Source organism: Oryx dammah, unplaced genomic scaffold (genome assembly GCF_014754425.2).
Source record: "Oryx dammah isolate SB20612 unplaced genomic scaffold, SCBI_Odam_1.1 HiC_scaffold_29, whole genome shotgun sequence".
Taxonomy (NCBI): domain Eukaryota; kingdom Metazoa; phylum Chordata; class Mammalia; order Artiodactyla; family Bovidae; genus Oryx; species Oryx dammah.
The window spans coordinates 30,080,036-30,101,134 of NW_024070213.1; the positions used below are offsets into that span (position 1 = coordinate 30,080,036).

General features: G+C 37.5%; 2 protein-coding genes across 4 annotated transcripts in view; one reads left to right on the forward strand and one right to left on the reverse strand.

Moving 5' to 3' along the window:
• The window catches only part of PYROXD1 (pyridine nucleotide-disulphide oxidoreductase domain 1), a 26,224-nt gene extending 11,051 nt beyond the window's left edge, over nt 1-15,173 (forward strand). For 2 of the 3 annotated variants that reach the window (XM_040235307.1, XM_040235308.1), the window contains exons 5-12: nt 2,929-3,002; nt 6,081-6,241; nt 7,356-7,456; nt 8,974-9,109; nt 9,977-10,089; nt 10,933-11,055; nt 12,989-13,126; nt 14,277-15,173. In XM_040235307.1, the coding sequence (XP_040091241.1) occupies nt 2,929-3,002; nt 6,081-6,241; nt 7,356-7,456; nt 8,974-9,109; nt 9,977-10,089; nt 10,933-11,055; nt 12,989-13,126; nt 14,277-14,525 (1,095 nt within the window). In that variant the 3' untranslated portion in view covers nt 14,526-15,173. Of the gene's footprint in view, nt 1-2,928; nt 3,003-3,638; nt 6,242-7,355; nt 7,457-8,973; nt 9,110-9,976; nt 10,090-10,932; nt 11,056-12,988; nt 13,127-14,276 lie in introns of all 3 variants that reach the window. The other variant, XM_040235310.1, reaches the window with a different exon arrangement.
• Nucleotides 13,902-21,099, reverse strand: part of RECQL (RecQ like helicase) — a 35,848-nt gene continuing 28,650 nt past the window's right edge. Inside the window, exons 12-15 of the mRNA XM_040235306.1 lie at nt 17,766-17,857; nt 16,418-16,637; nt 15,977-16,106; nt 13,902-15,373 (exon numbers count right to left, since the gene is read on the reverse strand). Of these exons, the coding sequence (XP_040091240.1) occupies nt 15,221-15,373; nt 15,977-16,106; nt 16,418-16,637; nt 17,766-17,857 (595 nt within the window). The 3' untranslated portion in view covers nt 13,902-15,220. The remainder of the gene's footprint in view (nt 15,374-15,976; nt 16,107-16,417; nt 16,638-17,765; nt 17,858-21,099) is intronic.

The window sequence follows — 21,099 nt, forward strand, 5'->3', positions numbered from 1 at the left end:
AGGTTACAATTTATATTCAGTTCAGTGCAGTCCCTCAGTCATGTCTGACCCTTTGAGAACCCTTGGACTGCAGCATGCCAGGCTTTCCTGTCCATCACCAGCTCCCAGAGCTTACTCAAACTCATGTCCCCATTGAGTCAGTGATGCCATCCAACTATCTCATCCTCTGTCGTCCCCTTCTCCTCTTGCCTTCAATCTTTCCTAACATCAGGGTCTTTTCCAGGTTGTCAGTTCTTCACATCAAATGGCCAAAGTATTGGAGTTTCAGCTTCAGCATCAGTCCTTCCAGTGAATATTCAGGATTGATTTCCTTTAGGATTGACTGGTTGGATCTCTTTGTAGTCCAAAAGACTGTCAAGAGTCTTCTCCAACACCACAGTTCAAAAGCATCAATTCTTTGGCACTCAGCTTTTTTTATAGTCCAACTCTCACATTCATACATGACTACTGGAAAAACCATAGCTTTGACTAGACGGACCTTTATTGGCAAAGTAATGTCTCTGCTTTTTAATATACTGTCTAAGTTGGTCATAGCTTTTCTTCCAAGGAGCAATCATCTTTTAATTTCATGGCTGCAGTCACCATCTGCAGTGATTTTGGAGCCCAAAAAAATAGTCTCTCACTGTTTCCATTGTTTCCCCATCTATTTCCCATGAAGTGATGGGACCAGATGCCCTGATCTTAGTTTTCTGAATGTTGAGCTTTCAGCCAACTTTTTCACTCTCCTCTTTCACTTTCATCAAGAAGCTCTTTAGTTCTTCTTTGCTTTCTGCCATAAGATGACACGCTTTCTGGTGTCATCTGCATATCTGAGGTTATTGATATTTCTCCCCACAGTCTTGATTCCAGCTTGTGCTTCATCCAGCCTGGCATTTTGCATGGTGTACTCTGCATATAAGGTAAATAAGCAGGGTGACAGTATACAGCCTTGACATATTCCTTTCCTGATTTGGAACCGATCTGTTGTTCCATGTATAGTTCTAACTGTTGCTGCTTAACCTGCATATGGATTTTTCAGGAGACAAACCACACCTTATTCTACTCTGATTCGGAATATGTGATTTGCATCCTAAATGATGTAATGATCTTTTTGTCAAAAGGCAAAGCATGTCCAAAACTTACTTCTTAGCAAATAAATTAATATTCAGAAGATCTTTGTGATAGAGAATCCTAGAACTGAAAAAGATACATGGTTTGTTCTGCTCAAGAACAGTGATAAACTATCCCAGAAGGGTGAAATTCCACCTTCAGAACTTTTTGCAACTTCTTTTGGTAATTTATTTCAGAATTCATTGATCCTTATTGCGAAGAACATCTTGATTCCAGTCACAATACTCCTGTCTTACCTCAAGCTTACTGTTGTTCTGTCCTATGAGGTAGTAATTTTATATTTACATAATAAGATTTCACAGCATATTAAAAAGCAGAAACATTACTTTACCAGCAAAGGTCCATCTAGTCAAAGCTATGGTTTTTCCAGTGGTCTATGTATGGATGTGAGCGTTCGACTATAAAGAAAGCTGAGCACTGAAGAATTGATGCTTTTGAACTGTGGTGTTGTGGAAGACTCTTGAGAGTCCCTTGCACTGCAAGGAGATCCAATCAGTCAACCTTAAAGGAAATCAGTCCTGAATATTCATTGGAAGGACTGATGCTGAAGCTGAAACTCCAATACTTTGGCCACCTGATGTGAAGAACTGACTCATTGGAAAAGACCCTGATGCTGGGGAAGGTTGAAGGCAAGAGGGGAAGGGGACGACAGAGGATGAGATGGTTGGATGGCATCACCAATGCTATGGACATGAATTTGGGTAAACTCCAGGAATTGGTGATAGACAGGCCTGGCGTGCTGCAGTCCATGGGGTCACAGAGTCAGACACGACTGAGCAACTGAACTGAATAAGATTGCATCATCTATAAAATCGATAGCAATTTGTTTAAGCATATTCTTAAATAGGAATTTTAGAGAATACTAGAACTGGATTTTGTTCTTGTGAACATTTGAGGTTCATATTATGAAGGATTGAGTTCATAACTATGTTACAGTGACATCCTCTGTGTACATGAACTTATCAGTCCTCATGAAAATCCTCTGGCAGTCATTACTCCCACTCTACAGAGAGGAAACTGAGATGGGAGGACTAAGTAGAGCTAACAGCTTTAGCTGTTCAGCTGTCATCCTGAAGCAATGGGACTTTTCTCTACTTTGGAAAGGACCAGAAGAATGATTTCTGGTCACTTTTTCTCCAAGCTCATTGTGATCTTTTTTTGGTGGGGAATGGGAAGTGGAGGCATCAATTAGCTGTTTTACAATGGTGATAACATTTTAAAAACAAATACTGGATATTATTATGTGCCTGCTACTCCTAACAACTTTATCTGCATCATCTTACTTAATGCTTAAAAAACTTTGAGATATAGTCACTTCTTACTTTCATTTATAGTTGGGAGGACCTGAGGTACAGAGAGGTTAAGCAGCTTGCCCAAGGCCACCCAGTTAGTAAACTGCTGGAGCCAGGGACTCTACGGTCTGTGCTCTGAACCACTGTGCCGCTGTGCTCCTCATTTCTGTAAGTTCTGAGTGACTGCAGGGAAAGTGTGGACTGAGGGACTAGAAGGACAGGAAGAATCCTGAATCCAGGATGTAGCTCAGTGTCACGTTGGTAAATTGACTTGGTCCAGTAGTTGGGAATGTAGTAAGCTAAAGACAGAGCCTCGTGCTGCATTTGAGTGTAATGACATAAAAGGCAAAGAAAGCTAGAAGAAGCGTTGCTATAAAGGCAATCTGGGGTGAAACATGGAGACAACATTTATTATATTAATCGGGAGGGTACGTCCTGGCAGAGAGGGAAAGAGATTATCAGTAAAGCCTCTTGCTTCAGGCGCTGCCCATACTACAAAACAGTTGTCATTTTCTTTTTGATACAGGAATTTCAGAAACAGCTTACTAAAGCCAAGAGAATAATGATCATAGGGAATGGTGGTATCGCACTTGAATTAGTGTAAGTACATGTTTTTTAATATTATGTAAGGTTTGCTCTGTGATTCATGTAATTATTGGTAGACCAGAAAATATCTTGTTGTCCTGAAAAATCAAAGATAAGGATAATTGTTTTTCATACATTTTCAAGGAGAAAATCTACTTTTTTTTTTTAGCTATGAAAATCCACTTTTTTTTAATTATGAAATAATTCATAGTTGAGAAGGCAAATTTATGAAACATAAAGAGTTTCAGGAAAGCTTTTGGTCTCACTGACGACTAGTTAGATTTGACCCATGCATGTGTTCTTGTAAGCATTTACTATATTGAAAAACAATTTAAATACATACACCTTTAGAGAGTCCTGCCCGTAGTCCCCATAACTACTTATTGCTTATACCCCATCCTGATTCACTTATTTACATTACCCGTCTGGCCATGAAACCCAAAGTGTTTGTGAGTTTCTGTTTCAAGATACGTGGTATTCCCACTTAACGGGAGTAACTCTTGGTTTCTGGAAGTTTGGGGAATGTGAACACCTTAATATGAAATACTGTCATCTTAATATGGTGTTTACAGTTTGAAAACCATTGAGGAGTATCCTGCTGTAGTCTCCAGAGCATTGATGCACGTTCTTTGTGATTTTATCTTTCCATAGATGGCAGACATGGACTAGTCTAGATATTTTTCAGGCCAGAAGGTTGGGTCTGGCTACAAAGAGGACAAATTTATATTCAAATAAGGAATCTGCCGAAACCGTGTCTTTGCTCCCTTTCATTTGTTCCAGCCCTGAGACTAGGTTTTTGCCTCTCTTTAGAGGACGGTGAATCTCAGTGGAAGCCTGTAAGAGTTCTTGGATTGCCTGAGTATGAGCATTGGGAGTCATTAATGTAATTATGAAGTTTGTGGCATTGTATGGAAAAATGCAAAGAAAAAACTAGAGTCAAGACCAAATGGGCTGGAAGAGGGAGGCATAGATTTATTGTAAGAGGAGCTTCAAATCCTTACATGACAGATTTTTCTCCATCAGTTATCACCAAAAGCGGAACTTAATACTATTATTAACATTGAAAAGCTTGCTCACATTCAAACAGTTTCCAAGTCTCACAATATTTAATCCTATTCTTTATTTAGGTTGGAGTTTGAAGACCATATACTTGGATAAAATTCATAATTTTATATTCAGTAAACTCTGATTGTTTAAGAAAGTGCCTATGTACTGCTATTCTCTCGGTTTAGATTAACTAAATGATTAGGCTTTTTTGTCTTAATGAAAAATGACATATGCAGACTCTGATGTTAATACTGATTTCTTCAGTATGCCTTCATTTCAGCTATTATCTCTGTTTCCAAATGTAGATTAATCCTTTCTTTTTCAAGCAGACATAGTTTTTCATAATTTCACAAAATGTAATACTTCATTGTTCTCTGGGTTTTTTTTTTAAGTGGTTTTAAAAATGAAAGCAGAATTTCCCCAAAGTGTGATGATACTTTCTTGCTTATGCATCTTTCTGAGGACATTGTTCATAGGATAAGAGGATTAGAGGGCATCCTGTGAAGTACAGCACTTCCAGGAGTTATTTCTTGTGGTTACTTATAATAACTATGGCCCACTGGTCAAGCATCAGTATTTTAAGCTATACTGCTGTGTTACATTCCTACATTACTTTAAAATACCAAAGAAAAAAAATTTTTGTGTAAAATTGGAATATAAAAGTTATGTATATTCTGCTTTCTGTTATCAGCAATATTATATGATCTGAGCAGCATGAGATATAGAACGTTCCCCAGATAATCTGAAATTTAGTAACTATTAAGTACTCTGCTGGCATAAGAGAGGAGGAGAAATAAAGGCCCACTGGAGAAGGCAAAGGGCTCCTTTACCATACACCAAGAAGCATGAACATCAGGTGACTGGAGTCAGATGTACTAAATATTCTTTCTTCTATCATCAGCTTATCTGTCACTTAGCCTTGAAAAAATCATATAACCTAACTCTGTTATGTCACTCTGAGAAATAAAGGTGGTTAACACTTTTTACCATAAATGGATGTTAAAAACCAGTGACATTAACACTGATTACCATGGCAGCTTCAAATAAAATCCTAGTGTAGTTAGGATGACCATGCATCCTGTTTATTCAGGATTGTCCCCATTCATTTGTACCAAAACACATATTAAGGGCAGATGAATTGTAGTGAACTCCAGGGACTTTGTAGAGTGACTGTTAAGAAAACCACATTCTCAGTGTCCAAACCTAGAGATACAACTGCTACAGCCCAGAAGCTCTTGCGACCTCATGAACATTAGTGGAAGGTGGTTTCTATAAACCTTGGGTATTCCTGTTTTCCTCTAAGAGTTGTCATTTTTCTGTGGCCTGGGTCTTTCTTTGGCTAGATGTCTTGGAAATTTCTTAGATGAAAGGAATTCATTGCAGGGTAATCGTTTCCTGTACAACAAAGTTAAGATTTTCATTGTAACTCTCATTCTTTCTTTTCTCTGTCCTTCCATAATGTGCTTTGAATACATATTAATAAAATATTTGTTCAAAAAGAAGTCAGCTGTCTGAATGTTGTAGCTATATGTCATCCATCCTTCCATTACTGATTACACTGTAACTAGATAATCCAGGCATTGGTCACTCCTGGGATCCCTGGGGGACATTCATATAACTGTGTTTAGAAAGTGAACCCTTTTAGGTGATATTCATTAAAAATTTTATATGCTCTCCAGGGCATATGTGTGCATGCTTTGTCGCTAAGTCGTGTCCAACTCTGTGACCACATGGATTATAGCCCGCCGGGCTCCTCTGGCTATGGAATTCTCTAGGCAAGAATCCTGAATTGCCATTTCCTGCTCCAGGGATTCAGAGTATATATTTGTCATGTATATGTTCTCTAAATAAACTTTAAATTTCCCTTATTATTCTACTTTAACTCTTATTACCCTGAAACAGCGTTATATTCTGCTTAATAGTCATTCTCAGTTTGCCTTAAAATATTTTCTTTACTCTTGCCCTAAGAGGTAGTTGTTATTTATCATACAAAGATTTCTCCTTACACTTTGAAATTGCTCTGAGTAACTTTCATCTCCCTTTCAGGTATGAAATCGAAGGCTGTGAAGTGATTTGGGTCATTAAAGATAAAGCGATTGGGAATACTTTCTTCGATGCAGGAGCAGCTGAATTCTTGACTTCAAAGCTCATTGATGAAAAACCAGAGGCTAAAATTGCACAGAAAAGAACCAGATATACAACTGAAGGTGAGTATGGCGTCTAGCTCATTCATTCACAGATGAGACTTTACTTTTTAACCATATAGAAAAAGGTTATAAGAAAATTTAGCAAAATATTTTGATAGGACTATAGATAATACTTATTTCTCTTTCTTTATGTAACTTTTAAGATTATACACACACACAGGTTATATATATATGTAGGATCTATTTTTTATGAAAAGTATGTATAACTAAAACTGCAAATTTAAAGTGAATTAAATAAACCAGAAGAATTGATGCTTTTGAACTGTGGTGTTGGAGAAGACTCTTGAGAGTCCCTTGGACTGCAAGGAGATCCAACCAGTCCATTCTGAAGGAGATCAGCCCTGGGATTTCTTTGGAAGGAATGATGCTAAAGCTGAAGCTCCAGTACTTTGGCCACCTCATGCGAAGAGTTGACTCATTGGAAAAGACTGATGCTGGGAGGGATTGGGGGCAGGAGGAGAAGGGGACGACAGGATGAGATGGCTGGATGGCATCACTGACTCGATGGACGTGAGTCTGAGTGAACTTCCGGGAGTTGGTGATGGACAGGGAGGCCTGGCATGCTGCGATTCATGGGGTCGCAAAGAGTCAGACACGACTGAGCGACTGAACTGAACTGAACTGAAACAAACCAGCCCATCTACATCTGTGCAGGCAGATGCTACAGTTCGACAACACCTAAGTTTATAAAATGGCAGTGAGTTTAAAAACAGATACAGTTTTTTAGTTTAAAAGAGCTTTTTTTTTTTTCTTAAATTTTGGCTTATAAAATTGAACAAGAATTTTTCAAGTTTGGGTCACACTAAAAATTGACAAAATTTTCAAAATTTAATGTCTGATTTTCTTACTCTTTATATTAACCAGTGATTATAACATCCATGAAGCACTCTATATTTGTTTATACACAACACTCAATTGAAAGATTATCCATTTTGTAGCTGTATATCATAAAATAGTAAAGTAATGAATAAAATAATATAGATAAGTTTAGTCCCGCTGTATGAATGTGTATATGAGAATTATTACATTACCTAAAAACTTCTGAACACAAACATAATTCTCTGCCTGACAGTTTTCGTATCCTTTGGATTTTGAACTGAGTTTGTCTCCTCAGGATGGAAAAAGGAAGCACAAGCCAGAGCTAATGCTGGTAGCATAGGCAGTGCCTTGGGACCAGACTGGCATGAAGGGCTGGATCTTAAAGGAACAAAAGAGGTATGTTTTCATATACTGTTTAAACATATCTAAATTCAATTTTAAATTCTTGAACTGCTTGTTAAAGCTTCTTCGCTCAGTCATGTCCAACTCTTTGCGACCCCATGGACTGTGTCCGACTCTTTGCTACCCCATGGACTGTAGCCTATCAGGCTCCTCCATCCATGGGATTTTCCAGACAAGAATGCTGGAGTGGATTGCCATTTCCTTCTCCAGGGGATCTTCCAGACCCAGGAATCGAACCCAGCTCTCCTGCATTGCAGGCAGACGCTTTACTGTTTGTTAAAGACTGGTTATTAAGCCTGTAGTCAAAGAATTGGCCAAGTCATTTTCCTTAAAATCCATGGTGTTAAGAATGGACTTGGGGCCAGTTGGCTTTATAGATAGACCTCCATACACAGTCTTTAGTAAACACACCTGTCCTATTTTAAATTAATCTTTTCTCAAAGGTCTCTTTGGATGCAGTCTATTCTAAAGATTATTAGATAGATTCTAAATAAATCACATATTTAATATCCTAATTGCATAAGCAGATGAATTGCTCTTACTCATTTTATTTACTAGATGTTTTAGTTATTTGTGGTTAAAAGACTATGTATGATATTTAAATATTGTAACAAATACATATACAGTCTTTATTACTGTGTATGATTTCTTTTCAGCCTTCATTAGGTTGGAGTGGGCCTGGCTTCACAGTATATCAAATTTGTGTATATCAAATTTTGTGATGGAAATCACACAAAATCATTTATTCCTGCACCTTCAGGTCCTACAATTAGTGGTATTTTTAACTTGCAACTTCAGTTTAGTTCAGTGATCATTTGTTGAGTATCTCCTGCCTAAGTGGCACTTTACTAAGGTTCTGGAATATAACAATAACAGTCGGGATATGTCAACTTACTTTTTAATCCATAACAGTTATAATTTAAAAATATATACTGGGCTTCCCTGTGGCTCAGCCGTAAAGAATCTGCCTGCCAATGCAGGAGACACTGGTTCGATCCCTTATCCAGGAAGATCCCACATGCCGTGAAGCAACTAAGCCTGTGCTCTAAAGCCCAGGAGCCTCAACTACTGAGCCCACGTGCCCTGCAGCCCATGCTCTAGAACACGAGATGCCTCTGTAATGAGAAGCCTATGCACTGCAACTAGAGCAGCCCCCTCGCACTGCAACTAGAGGAAAGCCTGTGCAGCAACGAAGACCCAGCACAGCCGAAAATAAATAAATAAAAACATGTATACGTGTAATTATTGATGAGGCTTCTATCAGAAAGTATGCCCTTAGTGCTCCCTGCCAGTTCAACTCTTGATCTCTAAAAACTAAATGAGTTTCTGCTCCCTCTTTTCATACACAAAATTAAGAGGCATGTTTGGGAGCATTAAATGTGTTTTCACTTATACTGTAAGAATTTTTTTTTTTAAAGTTTCTGTAAGTGTATTATAAATTTTTTCTTCATCATCAATAACCCATCCTTCTTTCTGGAAATAGTATGGTGACCAGTACTTCTTTATTTTAGTTTTCTCATAAAATTCACATTGAAACCATGTGTGAAGTAAAGAAAATTTACCTTCAAGAAGAATTTAGAATTTCTGAGAAAAAGTCCTTGACTTTTCCAAGAGACCATCATGATCAGTCAGTTACTACTGACAAAGGTAAGTGATGAAATAAGAAAAAATAATCGCTTATTTAAAAAGACAATTTTGCTTTATTGTTATATTTAAAAACTCTATACTTCCATATAAAATTTAAATGTGAAAAGCTAAAACCGTAATAATGTAAATCATTTCATTTTCAGTACTTAACTCTTTGCAATTTCTAATAAATTAAATTTTATAGAGCTTAACATTTTATGCAAGGCTCATTGTTTGACCATCATACCCCTGAGTGAATTAGCATTATCTTGTAGATCAAGACAAAAACTAAAAACTAAAAAGCTGATGCTCTTAGAGTTGAAGTGACATCCTCAAAATCAGACAGATTGAAATCTATAAGTTGAAACTAAGGTACAGATCTCCTGAAATTTCTATTCTACATTCCCATGAGAACTACTCTATGAAATATATCTAAACCTCCTGTATGAGATATCCCATTGCTCTGAATTCTTTGAATTTTTTCATAGGGAAAGGGATTGTCTGAATGTCACCAATAAGGGAAAACTTTGAAAAATGAATAACCTACTTGGACTAAACTTTTGATGGAGTCTAATTTATTAATAAAGATTTTTAAAGAAATAATTTATAAAGTGATTATCAATTTACTTTGTTAGAATTTGTCTAAATTTGAAGGAAAAATGTTTAGAATGCCTGCCATGGTTTCGTGATTATACCCAAAATAAGAAGATGGAATTGGTCATATTAAAATTGTTTTAGCAAATGTACCTTGTAAATATTCTTGAGTTATTGTTTTAAAGTCAAATCTTGCCTCGTTCAATTTTTCTTTGTTCTAGTCGTCATATTCACATAATGTTACAGGCTGTTGGTGGTGATTACACTTGAGAACAAATTTTTTTTTTTTTTAAGAGATATGGCCTGTATATGTGGAATTGACCAATGAAAAGATATATGGCTGCGATTTCATTGTCAGCGCTACAGGAGTTACACCAAATATAGAACCATTTCTCTGTGGCAACAGTGTAAGGTGACAATTTTTGTCTCACTGTGAACATTGCTAAAGTGTTAATTATCTGTGAAGATCTCTAATTCTCTAGCATGAGCATTGTTCGTTTGAAGTGTGGCACAGAGCTGTAATTTAAGATGGCTGGAAACAATTTAATTTATATTCATGTCTTCATGTTCAGTATTTTTTTACTTTCAAATCCTTAAGCAGTTACCATCCCAGCATTATTGAAGGTGACATAGTGCACGCTTTCCCCTTTATTTGTCTAAATGTTGGTAAGAGACTGATGTGTATGCTAAGCCACTTTAGTCCTGTCCAACTCTTTGCAACCCCATGGACTCTAGGCTGACAGGCCCCTCTGTCCCTGAGATTCTCCAGGCAGGAATACTGGAGCGGGTTGCCATGCCCTCCTCCAGGGGAGCTTCCCGATCCAGGCTCGAACCCGCTTCTCACCTCTCCTGCATTGGCAGGCGGGTCCTTTGCCATTAGCGCCCCCTTGGAAGTGGGCCTGAGACTGATACTCTGAATTCTTAGAGCGATTCTTTGAGAGAAACCAGCGTGTATTTTTTGCTTTTTAGCATTTGAAGCTTGTTGTAACTATGAGTGGGGTGGTCATATGTTTATTGGCAATTTTTGATGTTCTAAGAATTTGAAGTTCCAAGAATGCTATGGGTTCATCTTGAGTAGGAATTTGACTGACTGGAAATTCAGATTAGTTGTCTAAACTTGGCAGCTATTTCACTTTCCTCATGAAAAGTCAGCATATCAACATGTAGAAATGTGACTTGTTCTTTTACTTTAGAACGAAAGTCGTGTATGCTTTTCCTTACCCCACGCGCTTATGAGGAACATTGTTTAGTTTGATGTAGGAGAAGACGGTGGACTGAAGGTGGATGACCACATGCACACGTCTCTCCCTGACATCTACGCCGCAGGTGATATTTGCACGGCCTCCTGGCATCCCAGCCCTGTCTGGCAGCAGGTAAGCCGGCATAACCTGATCACAGGTGTTTATCAGAGTCCATCTGAAAATAAAGGAGCTGCCACAAGTAAATGCACCTTTCTTGTTTTCCAGTTTTTCTGCTTTAAGTGGGAAGCTATCAGAGGTTTTTTGGGGTTTTTTTTTGGTCACAAAACCAAAACACTAGAGTTTTTCCCTTTTGGTAAGGTATTATGTAGTGATGGAATAGACTGGGATCTCTTAATTTTAAAAAGAATTATGACTGTTACTTTGTTTTTCATGATGCTTACCAGCAGTGTCCTGTAGAACTTTCTGTGATGACAGATACATTCTGTACTTTGGCAATGTCCAGTCAGGTAGCCACTAGCCACCTGTCTACTAAGCACTTGAAAGGTGGCTGTGACTGAGGAACTGAATTCTAATTTTACTTGTAATTAATTTAAATAGTTACGTAACTAGTGGCTACGATTTAGGACGGTACAGCTTTAGATAAAAAAAAATAGCACACTGAGATTATAAACCATACATTGTTTCTGATGATCTGTTCCCTGTGGGAATTACTGAAAGAATGTTCCCATGGTAAACAGCCTTCCTCAGCCTAACAACCCCTTCCACCTGGATCTAGATTTCCCCCTGCTGTCACAGTGTTGCCTGCCTCGTAATGGTGGGGCAGAAGTCCTAGAGGAAGATACTCAAGACAGTGGCCAGAGGTGGCGTTTTAGGAGGAGGAGAGTCAAAGGTAGATGTTACAGATAAAAGAACCAGTCAACACACTTATCTTGGTGATACTCCAATAAAAAACAAAAACCACTTAACTTGATAAAAGACCAGTTCCACTGGCAGGGCTGTTATTCATTCAGATTAACTGGAGTGTGAAGCAGTAGAGGAACTAGATGTATTTTAAGAATCAGCTTTATTGTTTTTACATACATCAGAGAGAGCATCAGCAAGAGGGTGATGTCAGCCATATTTCTAAAATGCTTCAAACTAGCTTGCTTTCAGTTTTCTCTACAGTGACATCCTATGTCGTTTTTATGGCATATCTGTCGCAAACTCAGTTAGGAATTGGAGTTGCTGTTTTTGTTGTTGTTAACATTTCAGCCCACTAAGGGTTAAAGTCGGGCTTCCCTGGTAGCTCAGCTGATCGGGAATCTGCCTGCCATGCAGGAGACCCCAGTTCAATTCCTGGGTCTGGAAGATACCTGGAGAAGGGATAGGCTACCCACTCCAGTATTCTTGCCTGGAGAATCCCCATGGACAGAAGAGCCTGGCGGGCTACAGTCCATGGCATCGAAGAGTCAGACACGACTAAGTGACTAAGCACGGCACAGCAAAAGGGCTGAAGTCAGGGAATATGTAAATTAATCCTTCATGTGCCTCATACTCTAGAACAGGAAAGAAACGTCCAGAAATAAACTGGTGTTTCTTACTTTGAGTGACTCTAATAAACTCATCTCGTAATTTGCATAAGCAGTAATTGTTTCACATAGTCCAAGACACAAACTGAAGGAACTTGGAGGCTAAAACGCATTAGTAACAGTGCAGCAGAAGAGTATCGCAGGCCACTTCTGTTGGCCGTTCTCCAGTTGTTACTGTGCTCTGCAGGCTGCCTTCTTACTTCACCAGACCTAACCTTGTTTAGAGAGGAGACTGAATTAAAAAAAAAAAAAAACTATCACTTCTTTCAGAAATTCTTAAAGCTCATATCCATGATTATGGTTATTATTTTTTGCACACAAAAAAGACATTAGTTGTCACACATGAGGTATAAGAATTATCAAATACCAGAAGCATTTGGTTAGTGTGACAGTGATCCAGTCAGTTACCTAACAAGCTAGGTGTAACTGTTCTCGGGGACTGTCATGCACTTTAAGGAATTGTACTAGGTTAAGGTGGTAACATTTTTCAAATAATGATAATGAAAAATTAAATTGCATGACCTTCTTTGTTTCAGATGAGGCTGTGGACCCAGGCTAGACAGATGGGATGGTACGCAGCAAAGTGCATGGCCGCAGCTAGTGTAGGAGAGTCCATTGACATGGATTTCAGCTTTGAACTTTTCGCTCATGTAACAAAATTTTTTAACTATAAGGTAAGATAGATAGACAAATATTAACAGTACCTTTCCTGCTTGTTAGTCTTATAACTAATTACAGTCATCTAATTTTCTCACATGAATAAGAGCTTTATCTGGTTTTAATCACTGTACAAAGTGACAGATTTCCTCATTTCTTACAAACCCATTACTGGTATTATTGCTGGAGGCTTCCCCGGTGGCTCAGAAGGTAAAGAATCTGCCTACAGTGCAGGAGACCTGGGTTCAATCCCTGGGTTGGGAAGATCCCCTGGAGGAGGGCATGGCAACCCACTCCAGTATTCTTGCCTGGAGAATCCCATGGACAGAGGAGCCTGGCGGGCTACATACAGTCCACAGGGTCAGGCTTCCCTGGTGGCTCATACAGTAAAGAATCCGCCTGCAATGTGGGACACCTGGGTTCAATCCCTGGGTTGGGAAGATCCCCTGGAGAAGGGCATGGCAACCCACTCCGGTATTCTTGCCTGGAGAATCCATGGAGACAGGAGCCTGGTGGGCTACAATCTACGGGGTTGCAAGGAGTCAGACACGACTAAAGCAACTAAGCATGGTCCCTCGTCATCTGATAGTCAGACCTACCTTCTCACTGAACTCGTGTAGTTCAGGGGGAAAAAAAAAATCTCTTCCAGATTTGTTCCCTGATGGTACATTTCTGAGTTTTATTTGAAATTCAGTCCTTTGTGAAGGGAACTAACAGCTATTCATACTCAAGAATGAGCAGGTACTACCCCCTACGTATTATTTAACCCTCTTTACATCACTCAGGGGCAAGTTTTTTCCTCCTCATTTACTGACAAGGAGATACACATACAAATATATACATGAATTTCAGAGAGATTCAGCAATTTGCCCATGAAAGATCTAACTCGGTTTCTTATTCAGCCTTTAAATCATGACTCCAGGCTGATGTAGTCCACGTCCTACATGTTTGTATATTCACTAGGGTTTAATGTTCATGTACGTTGTACGGTAGTGTCATCTGTAGAGTGAATGCATACTGTACACATGTTTTCTTTGGTTCCTTCTAAATGGCACTTTCAATAGTAAAATTTTGTGATTTCCCACTCTAGGAAAAAACAAAATAACTGTGTATTTTGTTTCTTCTTAAGTACTCACTAAAATAACATTTTTATATTTCTCTATATAGGTTGTATTACTGGGAAAATACAATGCACAGGGCTTGGGTTCAAACCATGAACTGCTGCTGAGGTGTACCAAAGGGCAGGAGTACATCAAAGCCGTCCTGCAGAACGGGCGAATGATGGGCGCTGTCTTAATTGGTGAAACTGACTTAGAAGAAACATTTGAAAATTTAATTTTAAACCAGATGAACCTTTCAGCATATGGAGAAGATCTGCTGGATCCAAATATTGATATAGAAGATTATTTTGACTAAAAAGGGCATTTCAAGAGCTACATCACGTTCCAAATAAGATTTTAAAAGTCAAAGGATTACAGATTTATGATGACCAGCTGAAGTTAAAATAATTTATTTATAGGTTTTGGGTTTTTTTTTCCTAACGCAAAACTGACCACTAATTATGTAAAGATAAGTCTGAAGTATTCATTTCTGTGTTTTCAACTCAGAGACATTCATTTGTGATTTAGCTTTGAAACAAATTAGCTTGTTACCTACTTAACCAACAGCGTGGTGTCCAGTTAACATACCAGAGCCATTCTTTGACCATGAAACGTCAAAGGCAGGCTGTGGTTTCAAGACGTTTACCATTGTGGCCTTTGTAAGCCAGCTGTGTGAAAAGAAAAATACAGCTAGTTGTGACAAGGCATAAAGAACTTAACAAAGTTACATGAACTTAATCTCTTACGTATTTTACATTTAAAGGGTTTTACAATAAAGTTAATTTATTTTTCCTGTTTCATACTGTAAATTTATGCAATTCATGATCTCAAGACATCAGAATGTCTCAAATTCTCATGTTTTCAATACTTCAGAGATAAATTCTGAAAATGTAGCTCCATATGTATAAAATATTAAGGAAATTGTCTTAAAATTAAACTTCTGATTAACTACAAAACTAATAGTGTTTCCATGCATAAGTTATTTTCTTGGAAAATTTAGAAACACTCATCTTATGCATTATCAATTTTTCTTTTCTTAGCCCCTATATTCTTATAATCCGGTTGCTGAAGCATGTTTGCAGATCTCTTCAGGAAGCTACTTGGAGTTTTTTCTTTCCTCTTTTTATCAGTTCCTTCAGAATGACAAGTTTGAGGTGATTCAGTCTGCAAAACAACAAGACAAACACTGGTTAAAATTCAGCTATTTCATTTTCTCAGGAGATTACTATCAAGTCCTTCTGTATTAATCAGCTCTTTTAAGTGTCCACTGGTCTTGTTTTCATTTTCAAATTTCTTCCAATATGAGCCCCATCTTGAATAGGAAAGGCTGTGCTATCAAGACCATAAAGAATACCTGACATGTCCTTGGACACACTGGTGCCTGCTGAGCTTTTGCAGGCTGGAGAGCAGTTAGTTTGTGACAGGGGTTTTCAACTCTGCTGCACAAGCTGACTTCTCAGCTAGCACTGACCACAAGCAAAGTCATGAGAACAGGGTGCATCGTAACATCAGACATTAAAATGGAGTCTTCACATTCCAAAAGGTTGGAAACCCCTAGTCTTTATTTAAAAACTAGTCTAAATTCTTCCACTTAATACCTCTGCAGAACACAAAAGTAGGTTTTCTCTCTTCTATACCCAGATTCCAAGAACACTGACTGATCTCTTCTGTGTTCCACTGGACCCAGAAGAGAACAAGTTAAAGAAAAGCAAGACACAGGCTTTAATGTCTTTTTCAAATAATTAAAAATTGAAAATTAGTAATCACCCTGAAACAGTTCTGCGTGGGCTTCTTTACTCTCATGGTAATAACATGTGCCTCGTTGTTCAGAAGATTAGCTTTAGGTCCTGCTTTCAAATATGAAATGGTAGCATAAGCTGTAAAACTGTAGTCTTCTCTGCAGGAGACAAAGGCCAACAGTCAGGCTTTGAGAAGTTGCAGACAACAAACTGAAATTTATAAAAAATAAGTAATTTTAAACATTGATATGAAAAAAACTTTTAGTATAAAAATGCAATAAAGTATTGTACTTTGCTGCTGCTTTGACATATGATAATTAAAAGTTTGAATTTGTTTACTAAGTAAATTTTATAGAGTGTTTAAAAGTTCCTATGAAACAACCACTAAACCATTTGTTCTGTTGTACTTATATAAAAATGAGACTCAGGAAAGACAGCATGAGAGGGCAAGAAATGGGTCTGTATATACTTGAGATACTGCTGTATGAGAAAGTGTGCAATGATTTTCTCCAGGTCTTCACGAGGAAGTGTGGGAGGAGCAAGGCCTGCTACTCTCAATTTCGAGGCACCCTTTCCCATCCAAGAGTCGATCAGTTTTAGTGGAGTGAGCTTTTCATTCAGGTCCTCAGCCTGTTTCAGGATCTTAATAAGATCCCTGCAGTATGCAGTTACATTCTTTCTTTCAAATGCTGTAATGAAAGAGACATGGTTAAAGATGAACGAAATGTGGAAATTAGGGCAAGGATAGGCTGTCCTAAGTGGTTAAACTTGTTTAAAAAATAAGTCATCCAATGTGAGCCACCCTAAACACTGGTTTGCTCCTGTGTTCTGAATTAAGACTATTGCTCAAGTCTCTTTTCATTAGATTAAGCTATAGTCTCTAAGACACGAATTTAAATGATATACAAACAATAATCTGTTTATTGGAAGGTCTTTGGAGATGCTCTCGGAACCAAAAGGTATCAGCCAGACATGATTATGACAAAAACTTAGAGGTGTTTACAGGAGGGTAAGTCTCTTCTACATATTTACCAGGTTTAGACTACCATATTTAGTCAATCTGTTCTTCATGTCTCCATATTTAATGATGCATGCTCATTAAGCAATATTCTGACAACCAGTGTGGCTTCCTAGGGACTCTAGTTTCACAACAAGAATTTCCTGGACAGTTATGCCCATCTATTGACATGAGCACTCAGATGTATTTATCAGACTCTTGTTAATTTGGTCAGTATAAAACAGTCTAGTAAACACAAATAATTTTCTCTACCTGCAAAGTTAAAATTGTCGTGACCTTCCCCCACCAAGGGATCAGAACTCAGTGAGGAATGGGTTAGTCTAGCTCATCAAACACTATGCATACATAGAGAATTTTTAAAAGTGAAAATACAGCACCAACACTACCAAACTAGTGTCTTACGAGTGACTGAATACTGCCTGGGTCAAAAATGGTGATACACTATAATCTCTATTTTGTACTGAATTTCTCTCTTCAGTCAGTGACTATATTGGAGATTATTACAAGAGGTTAGCATTCTCATATGTAAATAGTATTTCTAATCAGAGGGATTTTAAATGTTTCCCTTCATTTCTTAAAAATTTAACATCTCAGTGTAGCAATATAAAATACATGCATACACAATAGCTTTTAATTTTATTTGTACTTGTTTCAAAACCTTGTGCTCCTACTCTCAAATCTGAGAAATTCTATTCACACCTTGCTAATTCTTTTAAATTCATTTTGAGTGTCTAATACTGCCCTCATGTAGTCCTAGTTATAAACATTAGCTTATAGAAATCTAAAAAGGACAACTCACAAATCTCTTTACAGCAGTTATCACACATTTTGTTACATGCTTCTGGACTCCATACTTCATCAAAATGTTGAGCTATCAATACACGGCGACATCTGCAAACACATTAGAGATATGAATTATCCCTATTTCAAAATACAGGGTTATATACTGTTACTAGTTTCCTGTTGCTGCCGTAACATTAACACAAACTCGGTGGCTTAAAACAACGCAGATTTATAATCTTACATTTTATAGGTTAGAAGGTTGACATGGGTCTCACTGGGTTAAAATCAGTAAAAGCAAGGTGTTGGCAGGGCTGGATTTCTCCGAGTGGTTCTAGGGAAGAATCTGTTTCCTTGCCCTTTCCAGATTCTAAAGACTGCCTGCACTCTTTGGCTCATGGGCCCCCTTCCTCTATCTTCAAAGCTAACAATGGGTGAAGTTTTCATATCACTTTGACATCTTATTCCTCCTTCCACATTTAAGAACCCTTGTGATTATAGTGAGTCCACCCAAACAATTCAGGATTATCTCCCTATTTTAAGATCAGCTGACTACAACTTTAAATACATTAACTCCCTTTTGCCATGTAAAGTAGCATATTCCAGAGATTCAGATGTGGACATCTTTGGAAGACTACTACTATGCCCACCATATGTAATAATTTTTTCCATATGTTGTTAGTGTAAAAATAACTTCTATGCACTGGGAAACCAAAAGATTTGCATCACTACCTTCATTACAATTTTCACTTGACTGCAGTGGTCTCAAACTGAAACTGCAATATCTCCAAGGTATACCTATATTAGAGAATCTTCCTGAGAGCAAAGCAGTTTCCTGTATTTCATAGTATCATTTTGAGTCTAAGTCCCAAAATATGCTTCATGAGGGCCTATTGAATACCTACGGACATTTTCATTTTCTCATTTTTTAAACTTGCTGTAGCATTAATAGGAAAGAAATATCATTTTCTATCACTAATTACTGCTTACAAAAATTTTGAGTCCTTATGATAGGTAATAAGACTACAAAGATGACTAAGTAAAAATAGTAATTGTGAGGGAAGAATACAAATGCAAGATTGTTAAAATGCATTTGGAATTAAGATAGCAAGTTACATCATCATGTATATAGAGAAATTGGTATATATAAACCTTATGGTAACCACAAATCAGAATTCTATTATAGAAACCCACACAATAAAGAAAAAGGAATTCAAACACTAAATTCATCAAACCACAAGAGTAAAAGAAGGAACAAAAAAGGTCTACAAAACCACCTCAAAACAATGAAATGGCAATAAGTACATACCTATCAACAATTCCATTAACTTTAAATGGACTAAATGCTCCAACCAAAAGACAAAAGTGGCTGAATGGATACAAAATCAAGACCTGCATATATGCTGCCTACAAGAGACTCAGCTCTAAAGACACATAGACTGAAAGTGAGGGGCTGGGGAAACATATTCCATGCGAATGGAAATCAAAAGAAAGCCAAGGTAGTAACACTCATATCAGACAAAGAAAGTGAAAGTTGCACAATCATGTCCGACTCTGCAACTCCATGGACTATACAGTCCATGGAATTCTCCAGGCCAGAATACTGGAGTGGGTAGCCTTTCCCTTCTCCAGGGGATCTTCCCAACCCAGGGATCGAACCCACGTCTCCAGCACTGCAGGCAGATTCTTTACCAACTGAGCTATAATGGAAGCACCATATCAGACAAAATAAACTTTAAAACAAAGACTGTTACAAGACACAAGAAGGACATTACATAATGATCAGGGGATCAATCCAAGAACATATAACAACTATTTATATATATATATACACATATATATACACACCTAATACATAAATATTAACAGACATAAAGGGAGAAACTGACTAACACAATAACAGCAAGGGTCTATAATATTCCATTTACATCAACAGATGATCGAGACAGAAAATCAATAAGGAAACACCTGCATTAAATGACACATTAGACCAGACTTGACATATATAGACCACTCTATTCAAAAATAGCAGAATATATTCTTTTCAAGTGGACAAGGAACATTAACATTCTCCAGGATAGATCACATGCTATGCCACAAAACAAGCCTCTTGGTAAAGTTAAGACAAGGAAATAATACCAAGCATCTTTTCCAACCACAACACTATGAAACTAGAAATCAACTATAAGAAAAAAACTGCAAAAAACTCAAAGCATGCAGAGGCAAAACCATATACTACTAAACAACCAATGAATCACTGAAGAAATCAAAGAAAAATGCAAAAATACCTGGAGACAAAACAGAAACACAACAATTCAAAATCTATGGAATTTAGAAATAGAGTTCTAAGTGGGAAATTTACAGCAACACAAGCGTACCTCAGGAAATAAGAAAAATCTCAAATAACCTAACCTGACACTTAAAGGAACTAGAAAAAGAACAAACAAAAACAAGTTAGTAGAAGGAGTCAATAGAAGGAAGGAAAGAAAGATCAGAGCAGAATAAATAAAATAGAGAGTAAAAAAATAATGGTAAAGATCAATGAAACTAAGAGTGGTTCTCGGCACAGAGTCTAAACCACCGGCCCACCAGGAAAGTCTCAAGTCAAACAGAATTAATAAATCTTTATCCAGACCCATCAAGGAAAAAAGCCCAAGTCAATAAAATCAGAAATGAAAAAGTTGCAACCTACACCAGAGAAATACGAAAGATCAAGAGACTACTATGGACAAATATTTGCCAATAAAATGGATGACCTAGATGAAATGGACAAATTCCTAGAAATGCACAATTGCCAAGACTGAACAAGGAAGAAATAAAAAATATGAACAGACCAATTACCAGTCATGAAACTGAATCAGTAATTTGAAAACTCCCAAGAAACAAACCTCCAAGAATAGATGGCTTCACAAATGACTGCTACCAAACATTCAGAAAAAAGTTAACAGTTATCTTTCTTGAAGAAAGAGAATAACTTTTTTCTTTTTCTTTTTTTAGACTTAAGATACTATATTTTTATTGTTGTACAATTTTTAAAGGTTACTTTCCATTTACAAGTATTACAAAATATTACCTATATTCCCTGTGTTGCACAATACATCCTTGAGCCTATCTTACACCCAGAAATCTATACCTCCCACACTCCTACCTCCTCCCCCTACTCTCATCACTGGTAACCACTAGTTTGTTCTCTATATCTTAGAATATATGTTCTTAAATCCAGGCATTCTGCAGGTTCACGTCCTGGTTTCTACCCCTTCAGACATCTGCTTTTACTGGTTTACACTTGATGTGTCACCAATGTATTTACTCACTTAAGTAAGGACCCAAGAAATGCCACATGCTTTCATGTT